The 24406-nt window shown below is 46.4% G+C and overlaps 1 protein-coding gene across 1 annotated transcript; it reads right to left on the bottom strand.

Annotated features, from left to right (window-relative positions):
• Positions 1-6851: 6851 nt before the first annotated feature.
• LOC143838328 (extracellular serine/threonine protein kinase FAM20C-like) lies at positions 6852-23968 on the bottom strand. The gene is made up of 10 exons (XM_077339471.1): positions 23011-23968; positions 19897-20072; positions 18068-18146; positions 14849-14941; positions 13627-13742; positions 13201-13381; positions 11913-12022; positions 8689-8770; positions 8455-8514; positions 6852-7317 (listed from the first exon to the last, which is right to left on the bottom strand). The coding sequence occupies exons 1-10, from the start codon at positions 23550-23552 to the stop codon at positions 7047-7049; spliced, it is 1710 nt and encodes a 569-aa protein (XP_077195586.1). The 5' UTR covers positions 23553-23968; the 3' UTR covers positions 6852-7046.
• Positions 23969-24406: the final 438 nt, after the last annotated feature.

Raw genomic sequence — 24406 nt, 5'->3', positions numbered from 1 at the left:
GACTGAAGCCAGGGAAGCCTCTAAATAGAAAGAGGCTCGCTGGTGCGTTTATCCCCGCTCGCTCGGAGAAAAAAAAATGGCTTTCGCTTCGCCGGAAGTTTGGAGGACAGGCTCAGGAGGAGGGACTTCGAAGAACCAGCAACAATGGTAACGCACAGGTCTTTAGCGCTACTGTTGCAGATTGGTTGCAGGAGTGTATCGCTATCCGGAGGGTGAATCCACTTTTCTGGATTCCCCTGAAAGCGCTACAACGAAGCGCTTTTTGCGGGTCGGTTTCAGGATTGTTGCAGATTGTCTACGACGTCGTGGGTTATGGCAAATTAGTAGCGTTTCCAATTAGTAACCATTGTGCTATTTTGAAGCCGTGCGAAATGGCCCAAAGACTTCTTGGTTCCCAGTTGCAAGGCTTGTCTTAAAGTGACTGCACTCCAGAAGCCCTAACTTCTCTCAGCAGAGATTTGCCTCTTAGATTTATTCCCCCCCCCCATCTCCATCCTCTCCCCGCCCCCCCATTCAAGAAAAGAAAGAAAGAGGTTCCCCTCCCTGCTTTGAGCTTTCCCAATCAAGTGCAGAACTACACCAAAGTGGTTACACAAACTCCTAACCACTACAGCAAACAAGGAGATATCCATCTGCCCAACTGCCAGGACCCAGCAAGGAGGACAAGCCCTTTAGCACTTTGGTATACTTCCCTCTTCGATGTACTTGTACTCTAGAGTGTGAAGTTATCATTAATAATATTTTTCTTTATCCAGACTATGTTCAGACAGCGTCACCTATGTGCTTGGCCATTTCTTTCAGGCAGGAGCATCAGTCTCCTGTCCAGGCTGAGTTGGAGCCAAGAGGAGAGGGTGAGGAGCAGCTGGGAACATCACTCTGCCCCACCCCGCTCTCTCAGAGAGCACAAAAGAACCCCTGGAAATGAAGGGAAGGAACAGAATGTTTGGCTGGTGGAATTCAGGTTGCGCGCCAGTTTGGGTCCTCTCCCGTGTCTGCCTGGCCCCTCCCCCTGGGACAGTTTCTTCCAAACAGAGTACTCCATGTGGATTGCTAGCTTCAATAGTGCTTGATATCATTCTGGCAAGAATGGAGGAGAGGCAGTGGGGTCTGTAGTTTCCCAGACTCTGTGCACACTTTTGCTACCAAGCAAAGCGATACTATCTCCCAACCCTCCAGGACGGCCACAGAGGTCTGTGATGTGATGTTGAAAAGGCCAATACACATTCCCATGGGAGCTTCTCCTCATCCAGCACTGACTGACTGACTGACTGAATTATTTATTTACTGATTGATATGCCGCCCTTTCCCAAGGACTCAGGGCAGCTTACAATATATCAATACAGTAAGACACGTTAAAGTATTTAGATATTAAAATCAAGTTTATATCAAAAAATCAAAGGGGCTCACCACTTACTCTCCGGTGCTGTGATGTTATGATGTAAGGGTGATTGTTGTCTATGCAGGGAGGCCAGCTTATTGATTGTGACTCTCAACCACAGGCCTTGTGGAACAGCTCTATCATGCAGGCCCTACGGAAGTGTTTCAGATCCCGCAGGACCCTGATCTCACTCGGGAGAGCGTTCCACTCAGCTGGTGCCAGGATAGAAGAAGTCCTGGCTGTAGTTGAGATCAGTTTGAAGAAGAGTTGAAGAAGAAGAGTTGGTTCTTATATGCCGCTTTTCCCTACCCGAAGGAGGCTCAAAGCGGCTTACAGTCGCCTTCCCATTCCTCTGAGTTCTCTGGGGCTGGGGATATTGAGCAGTGTGTTTAATTGCAGATTTATCTGGGAGGCATAGGGGAGAAGATTCAGGGCTGCCATCTGCAGAAAGTACCCATGGCTGCAATCCTGAGAATACTGTCCTGAGAGTAAGTCCCTTTGACTAAAATTTGTCAGAGAGGTGGCACCCAAGATCCTTTCTAAGAGAGAAAACCTCTGACCATAGTCAAGGTTCTCAAAAGGTGGCAATGCCAATAGAATAGGTTGGATTGCTCATGCTAGGACAAAGAATGACCATCAAATCAAATTTATTTAATACACCACAGCGGCCAGATAAAACAGATGGCAAAAAAAAAAAAAAAATCACAGCAGAAATTACATAATCAGGGAACCAATACAAAATTTAAAATATTTAAAATTGCACAGTTGATAGGTACATTATAAAAAATGCATAGTAAAATTCCTCTAAAACATCTTTACTTAAGCTTGTCTTTCCCGTGTGCTAAGCACATAAGCACAAAATTGGGCAAAAATGACCAAGTTCTGTATGTTTTGTAAAGTTTGCAAAGAAGCACAGCCCAGCACTTTAAAAAGTATACAAAACTGGGGGCATTTTTTAAATTAAACATTACAATGAAAATAGCTAAGTTTTCTCATCTTGGGTTTCATAGAATCTATGTCTTTCAGATGATATTTGATTAAGACTAGATAATGTTGGTTATGTCTTCATTGTATTTCTTGTTTTGTTGTTATGAGCTTTGGAAACTGTATCTAGGAAGTATGCTGGAGAACTTCTAAATAGCTAGCCTTGCCCAGAAATTAGACTTTAAAATAAAGGACAGCACATAGTTCAGGCATGGAAAATGTATGTAGGCTAAACTAGGACAGGCAGAAACAGTAATTTCAATTTCTATTCCAAAATGAAAGGTATCATATGTTCTTGAGGTCAGAGTTTTAATAGCAGAGGAGAGTGCTTAGTCACATTATGGAAAAAATGAATGAGAGTAAGGAACAGCTCACCAGAAACCATAGACTTGCAATGCAAATTAAAGACAGCTTGGGGGAAATTGTACACCTTTGTTTTAAGTGTGCCACTTCAGGCAAGCATCCTGTGTTGTCAATTTCCCCCCCTTCCCCCACCCCATGTAGTGCTTAAAAAAAATCCCAGTCATTATATTAAAGGTAAAGGTATCCCCAGTGCAAGCACCGGGTCATGCCTGACCCTTGGGGTGACCTCGGAAGGATGGAAGGCTGAGTCAACCTTGAGCCGGCTACTGGGATTGAACTCCCAGCCTCATGGGCAGAGCTTTCAGACTGCTGCCTTACCACTCTGCGCCAGACACTCCTATATTGTAAAAGAGCCTCTTGTGGCGCAGAGTAGTAAGGCAGCAGACATGCTGTCTGAACCTGTCTGTCCATGAGGCTGGGAGTTCGATCCCAGCAGCCAGCTCAAGGTTGACTCAGCCTTCCATCCTTCTGAGGTCGGTAAAATGAGTACCCAGCTTGCTGGGGAGTAAAACGGTAGTGACTGGGGAAGGCATTGGCAAACCACCCCATTTTGAGTCTGCCATGAAAATGCTACAGGGCGTCACCCCAAGGGTCAGACATGACCTGGTGCTTGCACAGGGGATACCTTTACCTTTACCTTATATTGTAAAACAAAGAAGCTTTTTTTGTACTTGGGGAAAGCTGCCGCCTGTTGGAGGCTGCTGGATGAAATTAACACCTTTGTAACCTCCCTGCCTGAAATTGACCATGGCTCTATTTCCCTTCATGAAGTTGACCAAGAGCCCTCTGTTGAACACTCAGTCCTGCTGGAGCGGGAGATGGGAGGCCTTATGTGTGTGTGTTGTGCTTGTGCTACTTTGAAACTATATTGTAATGTAATCATACTCAATTTAAAAATTAGTGAGGAGCGGAGGAGGGTGGGCAGAGACACAGATCTCAAATGTCATCATTTTGAGGTGGGAAACTGTGGACACCAATGTGACTTTTGAGCTTCCACTTTAGGTTACTGCGAGTTCCCTCCCAGGGGAGAGGGGAATTCGCATTTTCTTGGGATTCACAAAATGCACAGCAAACAGGGTGTGCATTTGGCACTGTGCCTGAATCAGGAGATTTTAGTTTGAAAGTAATTAAATTCCGTGGTGCTTTGTGGGTACTGCCGTGAAGTTTTTAGTCCCTGCGGAAAAGCTCTTGGTGAAATCTCTGCTGAGTGAGCCAGTGAGTCAGAACTCTGGACTCATTCCTTGTCCCCCCTTTCAATACTAGCTTAACTAGTTCTCTTTGTAACAATTTGAATTGCATTATAATTATTCAACTGCTTGAATTGCAGCAGAATAGAGGTATTGGCTTATGAAAAGATCACCCTTAGCCCCATCCAGCACTCTCTGTGTTGGAAACAAGACATGAAAAGAAGAAAATGTCATCTCTTCCTCTGATACTCCTCCAACACCATGAAGACTCCAAACTACAAAAAGGAGAGAGAGTAAATCCCCCTCTATCAGCAGAAATTTTTCTGCTGCATACAACCCAGGTGGCCCCGTTCAGTAAGAAATTCTTGCTTTATGCACAAAGGATTCCCAGATCCTAAAATAGGTGTCATTACCTCTCTCAACCATCCTGCACAGGCACACAAATATGGACTGGAGTTGGCATGTCTAGTTTTCACTTTAACGGCTGCACTGGAGAGCCCTCTGCTGGGTATAATTGGCATTTACAGTGACAACTGAGAATGGAAGACAGGTGAGAGGAGAATGGTGAGGAAGAGCTGGAAGAAGAAGAAGAGTTGGTTCTTATATGCCACTTTTCTCTACCCGAAGGATTCTCAAAGCGGCTTACAGTCACCTTCCCTTTCCTCTCCCCACAACAGACACCTTGTGAGGTGGGTGAGGCTGAGAGAGCCCTGATATTACTGTTCAGTCAGAATAGCTCTATCAGTGCCCAAGGTCACCCAGCTGGCTGCATGTGGGGGAGTGCAGAATCCAACCCGGCTTGCAAGAAGTCCACACTCCTAACCACTACACCAAACTGGGTCTCCAAACTGGAGGCCCAGGGGAGCCAATGAAAGGAAGGTGCAGGGCCATCAGAGGTCATTGCACCCTTAGAAGGACCCCCAAGGACTTTACAGTGAAAATGAGACACGCCCAGAGACATGGTCAGTGTCAGTGACCATTAGCAACAGGATAATTATATTAGCCTTAGTCTTATTTCTGTTGCTTCAGCTCCCTTACCCATGGGGACTCAAGGGGGGTTACCCAGAGTGAACAGGGACAATTGCAAGAACTGGGCCATTCCATACCCAGGGCATTAGGATTTTAGAGGCCTGGAACCCTCAGAAAGTATCCGCAAGTCACATTAAGTGGTACAGAAACTGCATGAATAGGATGCTACTTAAAATAAGCTCAACACAGCGTCCTTAATCTGTAACATCCTTCTTGCACAGTGCAACCCTATCGCTTGCACAGAAGAGCCCTCTTGAGTAGCACAACTTTGCATAGTTTTTTACAGGGCTGTTGGTGAGAGAACTGCTGCAAAAATTACATGAAATATTTTGAACAGGAGGCTTGCTGCATCAAAGCTATTGCATGGACTTAGGCCAAACCTCTGGGGTATTGCAAGGCAGGACATACATTCTGACGCAAAGGAAAAGGGCTACTCAGAGACAGCAGAGAAGCAGCATATAAATTGGCAGGGGTCATAATATTAAAACTGTAACACCAGCATTCTGACATTTGCACGAGGCAAGATGGCCTTGGCTGTTGCTTCCTTCTCTTGGAGGGCCTTGACCAGATAGCCCCAAGTTTCATTTGCAGTTTGTATGCAGAAGGTGCCAGGTTCCAACACAGGTATCTCTAACTACAGCATCTCAGGTGGCAGCACTTGGGACCCTGGAGGGAGACAGCCAGCAGTCCCAGCAGATGATCCTGAGTCAGAGGACCCCATAGTCTGATGCAGTATAAGGCAGTGAGGAACACACCAGTTGCTTGACGGCAGCTCTCCTCCAATGGCGGCAGACATAATCATGTAGACATAGAATCTACTGTCATTCAAGGGCGATGCATTTAATATGAGTGTTTGGAGAAGCAAATGTGCTTAGATTCTCACTCAATGGACTGTATTACTATATCCCCACCAGTTATTTAAAGGTTTATAAAGACAACTCACAAAAACTCCCTTTTTCCCTTTTTCATTTCAATAACAGCCTTCTAGTGAAATTTCACCCCCAGGCCAGCCAGAGCAAGATGGGGGGAAAGACAGAACATGAGCTACTAGCTGGACAGGCAGAAATCTGCAGCAGGAACATGCCAAACAATGCATAATTAACTTACAAAATTGGTTACGTCAAGATTTGGTGACGGCCAGCATCTTAGCTGCCTTAGAGCAATGTGGTGCAGTGGCAAGAGGGATGGACTAGGATCTGGGTGATCCGTGTTCGATTCCCTGTTCTGCCACGGAACCCGGCTAGCACCTACCCCACCTCACAGGGCTGTTGTGAGGAAAAACGGAGAACAGACTGCAGTAAGCCTCTGGGCCTCCATTGGGGAGAAAGGCTGGGCATAAATGAACCCAAAGATGAGAAAAAGTATAGAGGGCGGATCCGTGGCTGCTCAGGTGCAGTATACTTCTGAACACCAGGTGCTCAGAAGGCACAGCAACCACAGGGTCTTCTTAGGACCCAACAGGGCTCATCTTCGGTTTTCTTGAAAATCAAGACTGTTGTTAATGTGCTGCAGTTTGCAAATCTCACATTATTACTTTCTCACCCTTGAGCATAAGTACAGGTAGGTGAGCCTGGTAAGAGTGTAGCAGTTCACGCAATCGGTATATCGGCCTGAATCCCCTGTCGTGTCCGGACCCAGATCAACAGCCCAGGGAGCTCTGTCTTCTCCATCTCGACGGTGTGAACAACTCTTCAGAACCACAGGAGGGGCACCTTCCCTCTAGTTGCTCAGGAGCTTAATTTTACAGCAGGGTTGGAGTGGAACAGGGCAGTGCTTTAACCACTAGGCTACATCCACACTCAAAATGATTTGTTGTCCCCTTTTTTTTCTTCACGATAAGGCTCAGCACTGTCCAAGAGGTGGATGTTAGCAACTCTTTCTCCCACATTGACACCAAGTGCCTGATTGGGTTATTTACAGATAATTCTTTATTTTCCATTTCTGCCCCCACTCCCCATCCTTCCCTAATTGATTGTAAGCCTCTCTGCCATAGGTTTACTTGCTAACCCAGGTCCTTAAAAAGTGCAGCATGCCCAGTGACGTTTCTGCAGTGAATCCATGTTAGATCTGAGGGATGTTTTAAAAGTCTGGGTGTTCAGTTCCTTTCAGTCTGTCTTCTCTTCTTCTTCTTGCTCTGAGGTCACACTCTCCTGTCCTTCCTGGTCATCTAACAGCACCCCCTTGCCTTTTTCCTTCTCCAGACAGTTCTCCACCATGGCCAACACTTTTTGGAGCCGGCGGTCCAGTGCCTTCAGGTGGGGCTCGAACAGGACCGGTGACAAGTGGTCAGTGGACAACGACTCGCGCATGACGTCACTGAGGCGGTACGGCTCTGTGGCAAGCAGCTGCAGCCGCAGGAATGTCAACTTTTTTATTCTGGACCCGTGAAGAAAGATAACCATGAAGCCATTAAAAACAAATCTCAGCCATCACACTCAACAGTCCTATTAAAAGAGGCTTAGTAGTCTCCATAGTAGTTGGAGCACTTTTTGCATGAAGAAAAGCTGAATGATTTTCATAGAATCAAAGAGTTGGAAGGGACCTCCAGAGTCATCTAGTCCAACCCCCTGGCAGGAATTCACAAGGGAGGAATTCACAACTACCTGCTTGCCCACAGTAACCCCCAATTCCATACCCAAATGATCCCCACCCCACCAAAAATCTCCAGAATCCAGCCCGGCCTGGAGGGAATTCGCCTACCATTTAAATAAGAGGCGACTGGGGGGGGGGGGGGATATAATAAAGGTTTATAACATTATACCTGGGGTAGAGAGAGCTGACAAATGCTCTCTCTACCCCTGAGTAGAGAGAGTATATATTTATATAAAATGATATACATATACTAGAACTGATGCAGTTGACGGGCAATAGATTTAGGACAGACAAAAGAAAATACGTCTGTACACCGCAAGTGATTAAAATATGGAATTTGCTCCCAAAGGATGTTGTGATGATCACTAGCACAGAGAGCTCTAGAAGGGGACTAGACAGATTCTTGGAGGATTGGTGTATCAGCAGCTACCAGCCATAGTGACTAAGGGAGCCTCCACATTCAGAGGCAGTTAGTCTCTGAATGCCGGTGTCAGGAGGTAACTTCAGGGGAAGACCTCAGTATCTTTGCCCTGTTCTTGGCCCTCCACAGTAGCTGGTTGGCCACTGTGTGAGATAGGACGTTGGACATTTGCAACGTCCCCTGTACCAAGACTCTGGAAAGGAGATAGCCCTAGGATATAGCTCAGTGGCTGACTGCCCATCACATCCCGCACTCTGTCACCCTCTGTATTTGCAACAAGATGCACAATGGCAGAATTCACTATTTGGTCAGTCTCACAGACAGAACCTGGTGACCTCTTGGGGTTACTAATGAGCATCTCTTCTCTTTTTGAGAATCGTTGGGTTTGGCTCACACACACAGATCTTGGTGCTTTAGCTGATGACCTATCTTGATCCTAAAATATCAACTTTCCTTGCAAAGCAAAACAAAGGTGGTGTGGGGGGGGGGGCAATCCTTACATGCAGCATTGCTGGAGAGGAGCCAGAATAGACATTTCATCATGGGAGTGTCTCCCAAACCTGAAAGCAAGAAAAAAAGAATACAACTATGTCTGCTTTTCAAGTGAGGGTAATATTTTGTCTCTCAGGTTACAGTTTGAAAGAGAAATACCATTTCTTCACGGATGCAGATCCTACAAGGACAGAATCCACAACGTTCCCATAACCCTGCAGGAAAACACGTCATGCTCTTACCCTCGGCCATTGTCCAGGTGAAGCAGAAAGGTGTCATTCCCAAACTTTTCAAAGGTCTCATAGTGGTGGCGATCCATGTTCCCTGAGCCAAGATAAGACAGGCAGAAGAGGACAAGGAATGTGAAAGGCGTCAGGGAATGCTGCCCAGAATGTGGCATGGCATTAATAAAATAAGAAAACAGAGTCTACATCTTGAAGGCTTCTCAGACTAATCAATAATCCTTGGTTCTTAGGCCCTCTTCCCTCCCACCCCCATATTAGCCAGACCCTCAATTAAAATCTGCCGCTCAAACCCTGCTCACTGCACCCCACCTTCAGAGGGGAGGTTGGTGGTGATGAGATGCTTTGGAAGATAAGCTCTATGGCATTATACCCCATTGAAGTTCCTCCACAAACTCCACCCTCCTCAGGCTCTCTTCCCAAAATCTCCAGGTATTTCCCAACCCAGAGCAGGCAACCCAAGCATCAGTGACAAAAGGGACAAGTGGGATCTAAAGTTTTTGGCTTTAACTGGAAATCTCTCTCCCCCCCCCCCCCACTTCCCAAAGAAGCAGGTTGATGTGAGATATGAAGAGTTGCTGGCATAGCCAAGTTATGAGAGAAAAGTTAAGTTGGATAAGAGCACAATGTCCATATTAACCAACTAGATGGGAAATGGTGATTATTCCATAGCAGAAGGTGGACTGTGTAGGCCTGAATCTGGCTTACAGCTCTTGGTGACTAATCCAAAGAACATTACTTCCCTACCCACTGATAGCTACTTGGCACATGGTCATGGGCCATGGCCGCACCATGAAATTGGTCTAAACTGGAACGGTTGTCATGGCTTGCCCCAAAGAGTCCTGAGGACTGTCCATTTCAAGACTGCCGGGAACCTTTTCTACACCTTTCTTAGCAGTTCTCAGGGCTGTGGCTGTACTCCTAAGATGTCTTTCCGGAGAGCGAGCCCCACGGAATCAAATGGAACCGACTTCTCAGTAGACCTGTGTTAAGGGTTGCCCTGGAATATTTTCCAATTGGTTTTAATTTGAGTTAATTGTTTCAGAGATACAGGCAGAGACCTGACTCTGACATCAAAGAAGCCTGGAGGTTCAGTCCTCCAAGGCAGGGGTAGTCAACCTGTGGTCCTCCAGACGTTCATGAACTACAAATCCCATGAGCCCCTGCCAGCAAATGCTGACAGAGGCTCATGGGAATTGTAGTCTGTGAACATCTGGAGGACCACAGGTTGACTACCCCTGCTCCAAGGGATTCGGTATGCAGACAGGAAGGAGGCCCCTGCACAGAGAGATCTAACCCATGAGGGAAGCTTGGCTGGCTTTTCCTGCTCAAGGTGGTTCTTGATGTGGGGCTACTTTCAAACCACCCTCCCCCTGGCTGTGCCCAAGAGTCTGATGAGGTGCAAATCTGTTTTCTCATGCACAGTTGTGAATGGGTGGGGATGTGATGCCACAGATTTTTGTTCTGACAGAGGGAGTTACTTCAGCACTGTAGTTTTTCCACGAGAGGGCACTGCTTGCTGTCATATTCCAGAAGTAGCTGTCATAAGGAGAAGGCAATTATGGCTGCTTGACTTTGTTTTCCCTGCTTGCATGCTGCAAACACTGGTCAGGAAGCTGCCTGAATAAGTGGAAGCTGATGTGGAACACATCATGCACAAAAGGCTGAACGCTGTTCATGAAGTACGGGGGGGGGGGGGCACTTCTGCTGTGCCTGGCAAGGCAGAATGGCCATAAGACATGTTGAGCAGGATCTGCCTTCTGCCAATAAGAAACTGAGATGAGAGACCCAACTAGCAAATGAAAATAACGAATGTGATTCAATCTGGAATCAACAAAGCTCCAGCACATTAAAACAACACCACCACCCTATCCTACATACAAATGTATGTAACCAACTCCCACAGCCTTTTCTCAGGGAAAGCAGTGTGCGTGTGTGTGTGTGTGGGGGGGACACACATAGGGATGCCAGTCCCAGAGTGGGATCTCAGGATCCCCTAGAATTATGGCTCATCTCCAGACTAAAGAGATCAGTTCTCCTGGAGAAAGTAGGTGCTTTGGAAGGTGGACTCCACTGAGGTCCTTCCCCACCCCAAATTCCACCTACTCCCCTGCTTTGCCCCCAAAGTGTCCAGGTATTTCCCAACCCAGAGCTGGCAAGCCTGTGGATGCTTCACCCTTCTCCACTTGCCATTCTTCCTCTGCTACTGCTGCCCCCTCCACCCTGCAGGGCCCCCAACATGCACCCAGCGGTGTCCCTCTCACCACATCGCTGCTGGTGGTTGCTTCCTCTAGTCTAGAGGCTACTTTGCATGATGAGAATGTCAGCCTGGGATTGGCATTAACCCCACATGGTGCCAGGTCAGGGCCCCTGCAGTGCTCCAAACAGTTTCAAATACCAAAGGCTTTCTTACAAAAATTGTGCAAAAGATGAGCTGCACATCATGAGGAAATGCTAATGGTGCCTTCATCAGGGATTGATGCCCCAACATGCAATGAGGATTTGCTATAAGCAGAACAACTTAGAAGGATGCAATGAACAGCACTGATTAATCATGCTTTTTGTTTGCCTTGGTTGCTGGCTAGAGCCGCAGATGAGATCCACGGCACTCACAGCTCTCTGCGTGGGTGAGCTTTGCCAATCCCACCTTGCACATTTTGCCAGAAGCCTGACTCACTCCCCTCTCCTTTGACATGTTTCGAAGTGGCTCTCAGAGTCAGCCATTTTATGCCTGGGTCTTTCAACGCGCTTTCAAAATACATGCGGGCCTGAAAAACTATAGTGCCGGGAAGGGCTGTAATTGGTTTATTGGGATATGTTTCCTTAGGCACGAGTCTGCTTCATCTGACAGGTGAAAACTGATGGAAGAAGGTGCAAGAATGCAGTCCCATGTGCCGAGCACACCAGAGAACAGGCCACATGGAAAGGAAGGAGAGGACAAAAAGGAACCAGGAGACAATCTGGGCTGCAGTTGTATATAGCTGACGTATATTAACTTGATGCAGCCGGGGAAGCAGATCCTAGAGAAGGAGACAGATGCACACATGCAGAGGTAAGCTGGGACACAGAAACGCTGGGACTCTGAGCTGTGTCTTCAAAAGAGAACTGGGAGGAGGCAGGCTCTTTTGCTTACATGCTGACCTAAATGATCTGGGCTGGCAAAGGATAAGGAAACCTCAGGGGACCTGCAGCGCCTTCTGCAGGCAAAGGGACGTATGGCTTACCCATCAGGAAGTCCAGTACAGTCATGTCAATGAGGTTGAGGAGGCGGGAAGCTTGGTTGTACGGCGGTGTCTGTCGCACTTGAGTGCAGTAATTTTGGTTTAGCTCCCACCTTAGAAGAGATCGTTATGAGACGATATCAAGATAAAATGTTCATGATTGTTTTAACGTTTCCTTTGAGCCCTTGGGTATCTCCTGGTCTGTGCTCTCCAGCCTTTCAGGACTCAAGGCCTGCATTTAATGCTCGGATGGTAACACAGGACCAGCTGGGCCGCTACAGAGGGGCATCGAGGGCACATGACAGGGAGAGGATGGGCCAGAATCATGCGCTCACTTGGTGGAGAGGGTGCCTGAGAAGAACAGGTTACTTATAACCAAGCACCTAAAAATGATATGTTAAATGTGAATTGATGGCTTTTTGATATATGAATTTGTATGGATACTGTCAGCATTTATGACTATTTTATTGGCCATGCATACATAGTGGATTTCTGTTTTGGGGTTTTGTATTCTCACTGTGTACCATTGTCATATACATCCACCCCAAATCCTGGTCATACTTGCAAGTTGGTTTAAAGTTGGCAAGACTCGCTCAGTCATTCAAAGACATCGCTCCCTGAGTGGTTTAAAGATATGGAAGGAGATGGTCCTTTGACATCAGATGTGAGCTATGAGATGGTTCATATGGAAGGAGATGGTCCTTTAGACCAGCGGTCCCCAACCTTTCTCAGGTCAGGGACCGCCTCCGGAGTGAGGGAAGAGCCGACGGCCCGGGTGCTGCGAAAACGCGCACGCGCAGTTGCCGCACATGTGTGTTTTCGCCACCAGGTGGCGCTAACGCGCATGCGCGGCAACAGCGCGCATGCGAGTTTGCGTCACCGCCATGCCGGTAGCTGCACCTGCCTCTTCCCTTCCTTCTTCCTGCCGGCGGGGGGAGGTAGGAATGGCTGCCGGCGGGCCGGTACCGTGGCCTTTGCGGCCCGCCACCGGGCCGCGGACCGGGGGTTGATGACCCCTGCTTTAGACCGGGGGGTTGATGACCCCTGCTTCATGTGAGCTATGAGATGGTTCATACGAAAGGAGATGGTCCTTTGTAAAGATCAACATCTACACTTCTGAATTCTGGCAACAGAATTTTGGGTTTGTTTTTTAAAGAGAGATTCTATCACCAGTGCAGCATGATCTTGTTAACACCCTCGCCACAGTGTTCTGGGCTACGTCTCTTCCCTTGACCCTCTATATCTAGAACCATCTTTAGGCCGGGTGTTTTGCTTGTTTTTTGCAACATACTCAGCTTTCTTGCTTTTGGAATAAGAACGCCTCCAGGGACTTCTCCAGGAACGCCGCTTAGCCAGTTTGTCATCAGGCAGGAGAGTTGCCATGGATCCCTCCAGCAGGTCAGGTTTGCCACACAAGGCATGCTCAGTGGAGCAATAGTAGGAACAGATGCCAAAGAAGCACACGTTGCCAGCTGCAGTGACCCGGAAGAAAAAGAAAATGGAGGGAAGCAGAGGTCAGGAAAACATAATGCCAGCAAAACCAGACAATGAGGAGACCACTAACAACTTTGTAGCAGGAGGAAATTTAACGTATCTGACCTGGTTATTCAGCACATCTATCTCTATTCATTGGGGGCCAAAAAGAACAGGGCACAGTTCGGCTTTGCAGGTCTGTGTTCAAGTTGTGCCAGGTGACTGTCTGGGGAAAAATACTCACCTGGGGAGATGAAGAAAGTTTTAAACAGTTTCCTGTCAGTTGTGATGTCGCGGATTTCCTTGGTGATATTCACCAAACGGCCAGAAACTGGAGGAATTCTTCTGAAATCCAGGACCCTTTCCAGAAAAGAAGAGCAAGCAGGAAATTCAAACAAATTCTCCTCTTATGGTATTTATGCTTTAATGTATATACCGCCGATCCCTGTAAGAGCGGGCTCAGGGAGGTTTACAGCCATGGCTAAAACATCATGCCATTAAAACACAATAAAACTCTCTAAAAGCACAATAAAAACACAATAAATATTTCAATAATACACCTCCTGCAACCATCGCAGTCCAGCCAGCTGATTGGGCCATTACAGTGATCAGGTACGAACAAGGGGAGGGGGGGAAAGTATGAGAGAGAAGGAGGCCCACATACAGCATGCAGCTACCTGCAAATCACTGTCTTTTAGGAATCTAATCCTTCTGTTGGCTTCCACTGGCCATCGCATATCATTCCAGGGACTATCAAGAACCCGGTAAAGTGCACTAATTCAAAAAATTAAAAACATCTATCAATCACATAGTCATCATAATTTAAAAACATCACAATTCTAACTACACATGGAATAGACGAAACGTGTTTCGACCCCGAGGGGTCTTCCTCAGTGGTCAAATTGTTACGAGAAATGCACTCATGCATAAAATCAAAGGGCTTGCTGGGTGGCAAAGAAATATCCTGAAATAAATAAATTTCCAAAAATGTTAGAATGGGCATTTATTTAAAATGTGTCTCATGTAATGGTGGTAACTTACTCTTTGGTGCTGCTCCAACTAGTCTTTCTGATATAAAAATTGGAGCCCACCATTTAAAATATAGACTTCCAGAGGCCACCACTCTGAAAACAGATGGAGATTAAATTATACAATTCAAAAACTAAATGCCCACTTTTTTTAAATCTCCATAGATACATCTGCTTTTCCCCAGCTCTCAGTCATCTGTGCATTCCTATGTTTGTCAGAAAAAGCTTTGTCATTGCTGGGGGGGGAGGGGGGATGGGTGACTTTTTGTGCCCACCTGCTAGGCTGATGCAATCCGGCTGGTATTGTACCAGCATTCCAGTGGCAGGACCTCAAACTAGCCAAGACTGGTGCAATGATCTAGCACATTTAAACTGCCCACTGCACCTCTGAGTACAGAGCTGCTGTATTTGAACAGCGGGTCCTGGGGGTGGACTTACCTGTCCAGGTGGAAGGCTGCTATTTCTGCATTATGACGTTCAAAGTCTGAGAAGTAAAAGAAATCTGCTGAAGTCTCCTGGTCTCGAGTCTGCCTGCAGGTGAAGAAAGGAAGTGTATAGAGCGGTTAATTGTCTAGGCCCTGGTTCTTTGTTAAGGTTTATTAGGAAAGGGATTGAGAAGAAAACAGCAAATACTGTAATGCCCCTGTGGTGTGGCCTCATTTGGACTACAGTTCTGATCACTGCATCTCAAAAAGGACTTTGCAGAGTTGGAAAAGGTAGAGCAGAGGGCAACCAAGATAATTAGAGAGTTGGAGAACCTTCCCTACTAGGAAGGGCTGAAAAGTCTGGGACAACTGGGGGGGGGCAAGTTTGTAAAAGCATGCTTGGGGTGGAGAGAGATAACTTTTTCTCTTTCTCCCAAAATACTAGAACTTGAGGGCATCCAATGAACTGATGTACAGTAGATTCAAGAAGGACAAAAATAAATACTGCTTTACACAGAGTGATTAAAATGTGGAATTCACTACCAGAGGATGTAAAGGGGATTTAAAGAGATTCATAGAGGATAAGTCTTTCAATGGCTGCTAGCCATGGTGACTGAGGGGAACTTCCACATTCAGAGGCAAGACATTGCCCAGCGCCAGAAGGAAACATCTGGAGAAGGCCTCAGTCTCTGCCTTGTCGTTGGCCATCCAGAGGAACCAGTTGGCCACTGTGAGAGACAGGATGCTGGATTAGATGGACCACTGGTCTGACCCAGGAGGGCCCTTCTTGTGGTCATATACATCCACACCAAGTCCTGGCCATGCTTGCAAGTTGGTTTAAAGCAGCCAAGACTCAATCAGTCTTTCAAAAACATCATATCAAATTAAGGATTGCAGCCACCACTGTTCATCATATCATTGTATAGAAGCATGCAAGCCCACCTTGGCTTAGAATTGCTAAAGCTCTGCTTCTAGTTTGTCGGTTTAATTATCATACCAAACCACAGTTTAGCACAAGTCCACATCTTTTGGGCAATTTACCAACCAATAGCCAACCATGGTTTATGATTTTAGACATTATACTAATTAATTATAGTTTCATATAATGTTTGGGGTTGTTTTTTTTTAAGTCAGGGGCCAAAATAAACATGATGCTGCTAGATCCATCAAAGGAAGGGGATGTTAATTTCACCTGGTAAAATTTCAGGAATGGAGGGGGGGGGATAGTTAACCCATCTACAGCTCCTATATCCATTTTATTTTAAATGTTTTTTTCATCAGTTCTTGGATCTTGCAGCATCTCATCTGGGTTGGGCCCCAATGATCCATGCATTAACATAGTACAAAGCCAATGTGGTATAAGGGTTAAAGAGTTACAGTAGGTCTTGGGAGATCTAGGTTCAGACAACAGCTTATCATGCAGATTCCCTGGACTGGGTGACCTTGGGCTGGTCATTCTCTTATAGCCAAAACATATGAGCTGTGAGTGTAAGAGGGAGGCAGAGAAAACTAGCAGCCTGTACTGCCAGAAGGACTGGATAAAAATGTACTAAATACACGCAAAGGTTAAACCTTTCGCCACCAGAGGTCGCACGTCTCCATTGAAAAACAGCAACTACATGAACGGCCCTGATTCAAATGTAGCTGGGCTGAAGTAGCACAATAAAATCAGAGTCCAGTAGCATCTTTAAGACCAACAACCTAAGACAGGAGGAGCTGTGGCTCAGTGCAGGAGCCAGAAGGCCCCGGGCTCAATCCCTGGATAACACCGGCCAGTTGATTTTATGAATGACCCCAGCTGGAGGCCGTAGAGAGCTGGTGCCAGCTTATGTAGACTAGGCTTTCCCAATCGGGGTTTCATAAAACCCTGGGGTTTCTTGACAGCCCTGGAAGGGTTTCCTGAATGGGTGGGAATTATTTTTTATATAATAATAATAATATATATATAACATAATTTTTAAAAACATGTGTGGTGTTATATGACCATATATGGTCATGTTGACCCCTCCCCCACCCCGGCCAATGATGTGCCTAGAGGGGGTGGGAAGAGGAGGGGCCCCAGGTGGGTGTGGACACAGCTCTGCTTCCCAGCCATATTCTGCATGTCCACATCACTTCTGGGGTTTCTCAGTGGGAAAAAGTTGAGAAAGGCTGGTGTAGACAACGCGGACCTTGGTGGCCCAAACGTCCGATTCATTATGAGGCAGCTTCATGTGAGAAAGCAACTGTCCTTGCCACGGGAGAGAAGAAGAGTTGGTTTTATACCCCACTTTTCACTATTCAAAGGAGTCTTCCAAGCACATTTCCCTTCTCCCCACAACAGACACCCTATGAGGTAGGTAAGTCTGAGAAAGCTCTGATAGAACTGCTCTGTGAGAATAGCCCCAAGAGAACTGTGACTAGTCCGAGGTCACCCAGCTGGCTGCATGAGGAGGAGGAGTGGGGAAATCAAACCCAGCTCTCCAGATTAGAGTCAGCTGCTCTTAATCATTATACCACACTGCCTCTCTGCATGTATTTGAGATTAGATCAGTGATAAAATACTGTTAAGCTACTGAAGCCTTTCCTTCTAGGGAACCTAGTTTCTATTCACTACTCCAGAAATTGTACCAATGAGGCTGCTGAAGAATTGCATGCCCATTTCATCCTCTCCCAAAGATGCGAGGACCCTTATTGCTGGGGGATAAAGTAGATTACAACTATTGCCCTGTTATGATTAAGAATACGCTAGCAGCCAGACCACTCATGTGGCTGGGAAACTGATGATCCCTGCTTAGGAATTTGAATCCCCCCGCCCTCTTCTCTTTAGCTAAAATACTCTGCGGCCTGCTAAGGATTTGTGCCATGAAAGACTTTCCCTGCTGATTGCTAGGGATGAGAAACATCACTAAAGCCACAAAACTGCCCTCTGGTCTGATAGTACCCCTGCTGCTCCCCCACCCCCACCCCCACCCCTCTCCCCCAAGGCAATTAACACCAAGGAAGTTTCATGCGCTTTTCCCCTGCAGTTCATGCACAGCTTTTAAAATCCTTGGTGGTGGGAATGAAAAGGCTACCCCATCACATTTCTATAGAAAGACTTCCCAGCTACTCATGAACTCAGAGGAAGTAAGAATATTCCAGGCTTATCAGTTTGCCAAGCAGAGTCTTGCAAAGATTATTTCAATGCACAGGAAGACGCTTTGAGTCATCATGCTGGAGTAGGTGTGTCACAGGTGTTGGCTCTACTCACTTCATGGGTTTGAAGAGGGCCTTGCCTTTGTTGGGAAAGGTCATGATGATCTTCAGTTGGGTCCCTCCGGGCTTCTGGACTGAAATGACATTATTAGAAATATTTTTAGGACCGTATCCATCCATGTGCATCACGCTCTACGTAAGCAAAAAAAGAGGGAGGGGGATAGAGAGAAAGAGAGTCTCCTGCTGCTCAGGAGCTCACAGTGCTAAAGGCCAAACTAGGCCTGCTGATGGGGTGTTTGAGAAAGGGTCTCCTGCTGCTTGTTTGTTTTCCCAAGATTAAAAAGCAGCAGGAGAGGCAGAAGGAGGCCACGGTGCTTTCGCGGCCCTGCCACGCTCGCAGTCTCAATTGCTCCTTTCCCCTCTCCTGCTGCTGTTTGCACAGACAGGTGCCAGCCTGATTATATGCCGCTATGCATGAGTCACTTCTCCATGCAGTGAGAAGTTCCAGAGACTTGCGCTTACCCCAGCTGGTTCCAGTTGGAGGGTAGGGCACTGGAGAATCGTGGCTTTTTTGCAATGAACACTTCATGTTCAAGTGTACGATTGGGGCAAAGGTGGAGGGAAACAGGTGCTCCGACTGAGCAGGAGATTGGCTCCCCCCAAAAGAAATCTTGCCCCCCGTGTTTCAGCCTCCTCTCAGTAGCAGCTTTTCCCTTTGTCCCTTTCCAATCTAAGCAGTGGGACTCTTTCCTCACACAAACACCCGGCCGCTCCCTGGGGTTGACCAGAGCCATTAAGATCTACCAAGGGGAATAGTGACAATATTTATTCATTTATTTAAGCCATTTCGATGTCGCCTTTTCACTCAATTGGGGTCCACAAGGCGGTGAACGTTAAAAACAACATTAAAGCATTTAAGCAATTAGAAAAAAGCATAAAATAATTTTATTCTGCGAAGGCTCAAGTGGGTTGCAGGTTACTGTGGATGAGCGATAGGGTTGTGAGTGTCCTGCATTGTGCGGGGGGTTGGACTAGATGACCCAGGAGGTCCCTTCCAACTCTATAATTCTGTTATTCTATTCTATGAAATAAACAAACACTAGAAGGAGAGTCAGTAACTGTCTGGGGGATGTGTCAGATGAGACAAAAAAAAGTCCTCACATGTTAGCAAAAGAACAACATCAGAGGGAGGCAGATGCATCTCCTAGGAGAAGGAGTTCCCAAGTTGTGGCTCCACAACCAAAAAGGCCCTTTCTGGGGCTGCCACCTGCCTAGCTTCAGGTGGGGGCAGCCAGAGCAGGGCCTCTGAAGACCATCAGACTTTACATAGGAATGTTGGTCTCAGGCTGAACAGGGGTGGGCATGAAGGCTCATTGCTGTTGCTCTTCCCATACAGTCAGAGCTGCCCCCTCCTTACAATACTTTTGGGGGTGTGGTGTGTGGAAAGACAGCGGCATATTTAAAGCCTGGTTACAATTAGGGATGAGGGTTAAGTGGCAATGGAGAAATAAGCAGACAAAGCCAGAAGCTATGCCAGAATTAACAACAACAATAACAAAACGAGAGCTCATCAAAAAGCCAGCGTTAGTTCTGCTCCTTGCTAGGAGACGGAAGGAGACTGGCTCCCCTCATTCGCACTCATAATATCAAGAAAATCCCTCATGAGGTAGCACAGAGACAGAACTTGCAAAAACCCAGTGGGAAAGGGGCTCTTTTCCCACCTCCCAAGTCTCCTGTCAGGATGGTTTCGCTGGCTAAATGCCAAACCGAGAGGGAGACACGGTGAAATCAAAACGGGAAAGAGAATAGGAAGGAGGAGGCAGGGAGATACGATGGAGAAGCAAAGATGAATAAAAACATGGATCAGAATATGGCACCCAGTACCTGAACTGACAATTTCCTGTGTGGCCAGATCCTCTAGCAAGGCGTGATGGGTGGGGTCATGGCGGCCATACAGTTCATAGCGGTTGATGCCTCTGTTAAACTGGAGCCAAGGAGGGTAGGCATCCTTTGATGTTTGCTCTATTAGGCGAATCATCTCTGCCTTGCTGCCACTGATCCTGCAGATCCAAGACCCCCCGCCCCACATACAAGAACAATAGTATTAGACAAATGCATCCCAACTGGTCAACCATCCAGGAACAACTGAAGCTGTCTGCTGGTCCAGAACCACTTGTTACTATGGAGTCGGGGGAGGGGGGCGTTCTCCACATCTCTTCACCTTTCCCCCGGGTGGCCACTGATACCTGAGGCACAGCCGCCACATTGCCTGGTATCACTCTGTCTATTCCCAGAGATATCACCACCTGTGTTTAAACCCCGAGGCTACAATTCTTTTTAAACTACAGAGATGCCATATTAGCAGGAGACACAGGGGCATCAATTCGGGTGCTGCCAAAAGCTGAGGTTCATCGGTGCCTCAAACGGGGTAGCTAGGACCACAGCAGCTTGAGCAGCCCCTGATGGCAACAAGAATGGGAAGGATCAGATGGGTCTGGATCTGGCGAAAGCATCCGTTATGCCGTGATCTCTGTTTATATTCAGCGTTCAGCTGCAGTGAGATAGGGATGCCCAGCCTAGCCAAGTAGGTGTTCAGCAGTCACTGCAGAGATGGGGAGTCTTTGCCCCTAGCCAGCACCATCCTGTTCCCATCTAAGAAGCTCAGGAGGGAATGCTTTGAATGCCTTGATTAGCATGGAAGACACCAGAGTCCCATTTGGAAAGGCTGCAAGCAAGTCCAGGCAGCTGGGGGTTCTGGGGCATCTCGTCAAGTAGAAGGGGTACCCCTCAGATCATGACCACCAGTCACCTGATTCTGAAGCCCAGCCTCTGTAAGGCAGCGGCCATGGAGTGAAGTGACATGTCATGCCACAGAAAACATGTCAGATGGAAACTTGGGACAAGAAATAACTGAGGGGCACCTTTAAAGCATTAATAGCTTTTCTATTTCAACATCTTTTATGGACTGCCGCCCGTATCTTTTTTATTTATTTAAAATATTTATTAACAGCTTTTCTTCCTGTCTGAGACCCAGCTTGGGTTAAGGCCTCTAATCTGAAGAGCTAGGATTGATTCCCCACTCCTCCACATGCAGTTGTCGGGGTGATCTTGGACTAGTCACAGTCCTGTTAGAGCTGTTCTCACAGAGCATTCCTGTCAGAGCTCTCTCAGCCCCATCTACCTCACAGGTTGTCTATTGTGAGGAGAGGGACACGATTGTAAGCTGCTTTGAGACTCCTTCAAGTAGTGAAAAGGAAGGTATAAAAGCCAACTCTTTTTTCCCCCTTGCAGTACTTCAGATTTTCTTTTATTTGTCCTCTGCTAAAACTGAAAAGGCTTGTATACCATACATTTCACCATGAGACAAAGTCTGTACAGTCAGTTTCTCTTTTCTCTTTCTGAGCTGACAGTGAGTCACATCCTGCATGGAGGTCTGCTACTGTCCACAGCACCATCTAGAACTTTCTACCAGGTAGAAGAGTTGGGGTTCAGACTGCATGAAAGTGGGACAGGATTTATCATTAAAGACTTTGCTTCAAATGCCAGAAATTCCAGGTGAGAGTCCTCAAATATTTGGGAGCTGGGGGAAGTGGAAGGGGAGTCTTTTTTGGTTCTTCCAAGGGTAGGGAGAAACAGAGAAACATGATTTCAAGAACTTCAGCTGGGCAGAACCAACCCAAGGTAAAAACCCGTGGACAAGTTTATTCTGCCTCTTAAGATCATCATAGAGAGAGATGTTTTAGACTCAGGGAAAGAGGAATGCATTTCTTTATTTTATCTTTTGTTCAATAGACATGGTTTTTCCCTCTCTTTTCTTTCTGTAACAGATGGCTTTCAGTAAAAGGTTCTCTCCCCCCTTTTATGAAATGGATGTTTTATTGTCATCACTCAACCCTACGTAAAAGAAGGGGGGAACCCTAAAACAAATTCCATCCAGTCTAATAAAAATGAATATAGTGGGGCCGGGGGAACCTTTATTCAAAGAGGAGTCTTTGCCTCTTTAATGGTTTGGGCTTCCTTTGAGGACTGATCTGGCACATCTTTACAAGGCCCCTTGTTCTGCAAGTGGTGAAAAGGTTCTTATTTCTGTTGGAGAAGATGGAACAAGAGCTGAACTTGGAATCTGATCCAGCTGAGCAAATTACACATGCTCTTGGCAAAACAAAGATGCCTACGGAGACTATTTTACCAAGGGCAATGACAATAGTACTTCTCAAATGTTGAGGAATGACCCCCTGATCAGTAGCAAATCATATGATTTTCACCTTCTGGATCTAGCAAAAGACCTTTGGGACCCTGGAAAGTTGCTGCTAAGGGTAGATTGTACAGATACATTATACTCAGTTGGGCTGGTAACTCAACTCTGTATATCTATCCTTAGAAAAGTTAGATCAGTACTAATGATCTATTTAGTTCGGGAAGTCTGCTTACTAGAACTTTAGGAAACAGTCTCATCTGCCCAAGATCTCAAAGGGCGAAACCTGGGGCTCCTGACAGACAAAGCATGTAATCAACCACCAAACCACCTTCTCACTTCTGTTATCTACTTATAATGTGTCCTGGGAAAGTATTCATAGTTACATATATATTTCAGTCATCTCCTCATATTGGGAGCCATGCATCCCTAGCATATCCTTAGCAATGCCAGCCCATTTTCCTTTGAGCTCTACTTAATGCCATGCCTCAATACCACTCTTTAAGAAGCAAAATAAAGACATCAGAAGCCAACCATTTAGCAATAATTAGAAGCAATGGGGGGGGGGGGGAATCAGCATTAAAAGCCAGAGCACATAAAGCTGACAAAACAAAATCACAGGTCTGGTCTTCCTGTATTCTGTCTCCCAAGTCCTGAGACTCTGACTCTTCTAATATAGGGAAAAGACAAACTGAATATCATTTCATGACCCATGTAAGATTACATTTACGGGGCTGCACACAAGTGAGTGGATGGGCCAGACCACCTCCCTGGAATTCCTGGAAGAAAGAGGTCGTCCTCACCATTCGCTACTGCCGCTGCTTTCCAGTTTGTACTTAATCTTGGGCTTGATAACAAATAGCTTGTCTTTTGCCATAAGTGCTGGTGTTGGAGTCTTATAGAGAGGATGATCAAAGAGAGCAGCAAGCTTGGTCTTTTCTGTCCATACTGTTTTTCCTTTGGCTTCTTGATGCTTGATGCCTTCGTGATCCATATTGCTCCTGCTGCCTGGATGTGATGTGCCTCCCAAAAAGTGGGAGCCTTTCTCTAGGGAGCCATTACTACCGCTGAAGTCCTGTAGAATCCTTAGGTTCAGCTTATTCTGGACTGCTAAAACGGGATCGGCTGGCAGGAGGTTCATGGGATCTGTTGTTTTGGGGCTACAGCCACAGGAACCATGGCCAGAAGAAAACGCTAAATCCAAGACCATGTGTATCAGGACAGCCAAAAGGAGAAGAAAGAAAAGAAGAACTTTAAACTTCCTTTGGAGCACAGAAGGCAGGTGGCGTAGCATCCTGTCGGAGTCCCAAGTATCAGCAAGACAAAATGTGGCAGCAAGGTACATGTGCAAGTGGCAGAATATCTGCCACGAAAAAGGCTAGGAATATCCCATCTACTGATGGATCCAAGGTCTTTTGGAGTTAGAGTTCCAGTATTAAAATCCAAAAATGAGGAGATTTTCCAGGCAGGTTATAAAGCTTAAAAAATATTCTCCAGCCATTTAGAGCAGGGCAAAAATATTATTTCCAGTCTCAGATGAACCCATTTCTAGTAAAAAAAATAATTCCTTTCATATAGAATTCTCCAGCAAGAAAGAGGCAGGAACTAGGGTTGCAGATAGCTTTATCACTGTTGGTAAGGGAAGAGCAGCTGGTGCCAAGACTAACAAGAACAGGCCAAGCTCTCACTCAACATTGGTCAATGGCATGTGTCTGTTTAAAAATTATCTTCCCATAAGACAAGCCCTTGAGGAACTTCTCTGCCCATCTCTTGCTCACCCGTCTGATCTCTCCATTTACCTCCACATACATCCTCCCACCCCAGTACATTCACTCCGCTTAGATATTAGGTCTTCCCCCTAAACGTTTCAAAGCAGACACACATCAACCACAAATTAAACAAAAGGAGAATTTTAAAAACTTTCTAAGCTCTGTGGAACTGGACCAAAAAATTCGTCTCAGCCAGTGATCTCTTTTCTGTAGGAAGTTGCCAGTTAGCTTGCAGAGAGGGTATGGTTGTCACAGCCCTTCCCCACCTGGCCTCCTACAACTGGGATTAAGTGACATGGACCAGGCTGCTGATAGCCCTGTCTTTCATGAGTTTGTATCAAACCAAGTCCCCTAAGCCAGTAGTCATAATCATATCCTGTGGCAGTGAATTCCATAATCCTACACTATGTGAGGAAATACCTTTTGTTGT

Source organism: Paroedura picta, chromosome 5 (assembly GCF_049243985.1).
Source record: "Paroedura picta isolate Pp20150507F chromosome 5, Ppicta_v3.0, whole genome shotgun sequence".
NCBI lineage: Eukaryota > Metazoa > Chordata > Lepidosauria > Squamata > Gekkonidae > Paroedura > Paroedura picta.
This window is presented reverse-complemented; position numbering and strand designations above follow the sequence as displayed.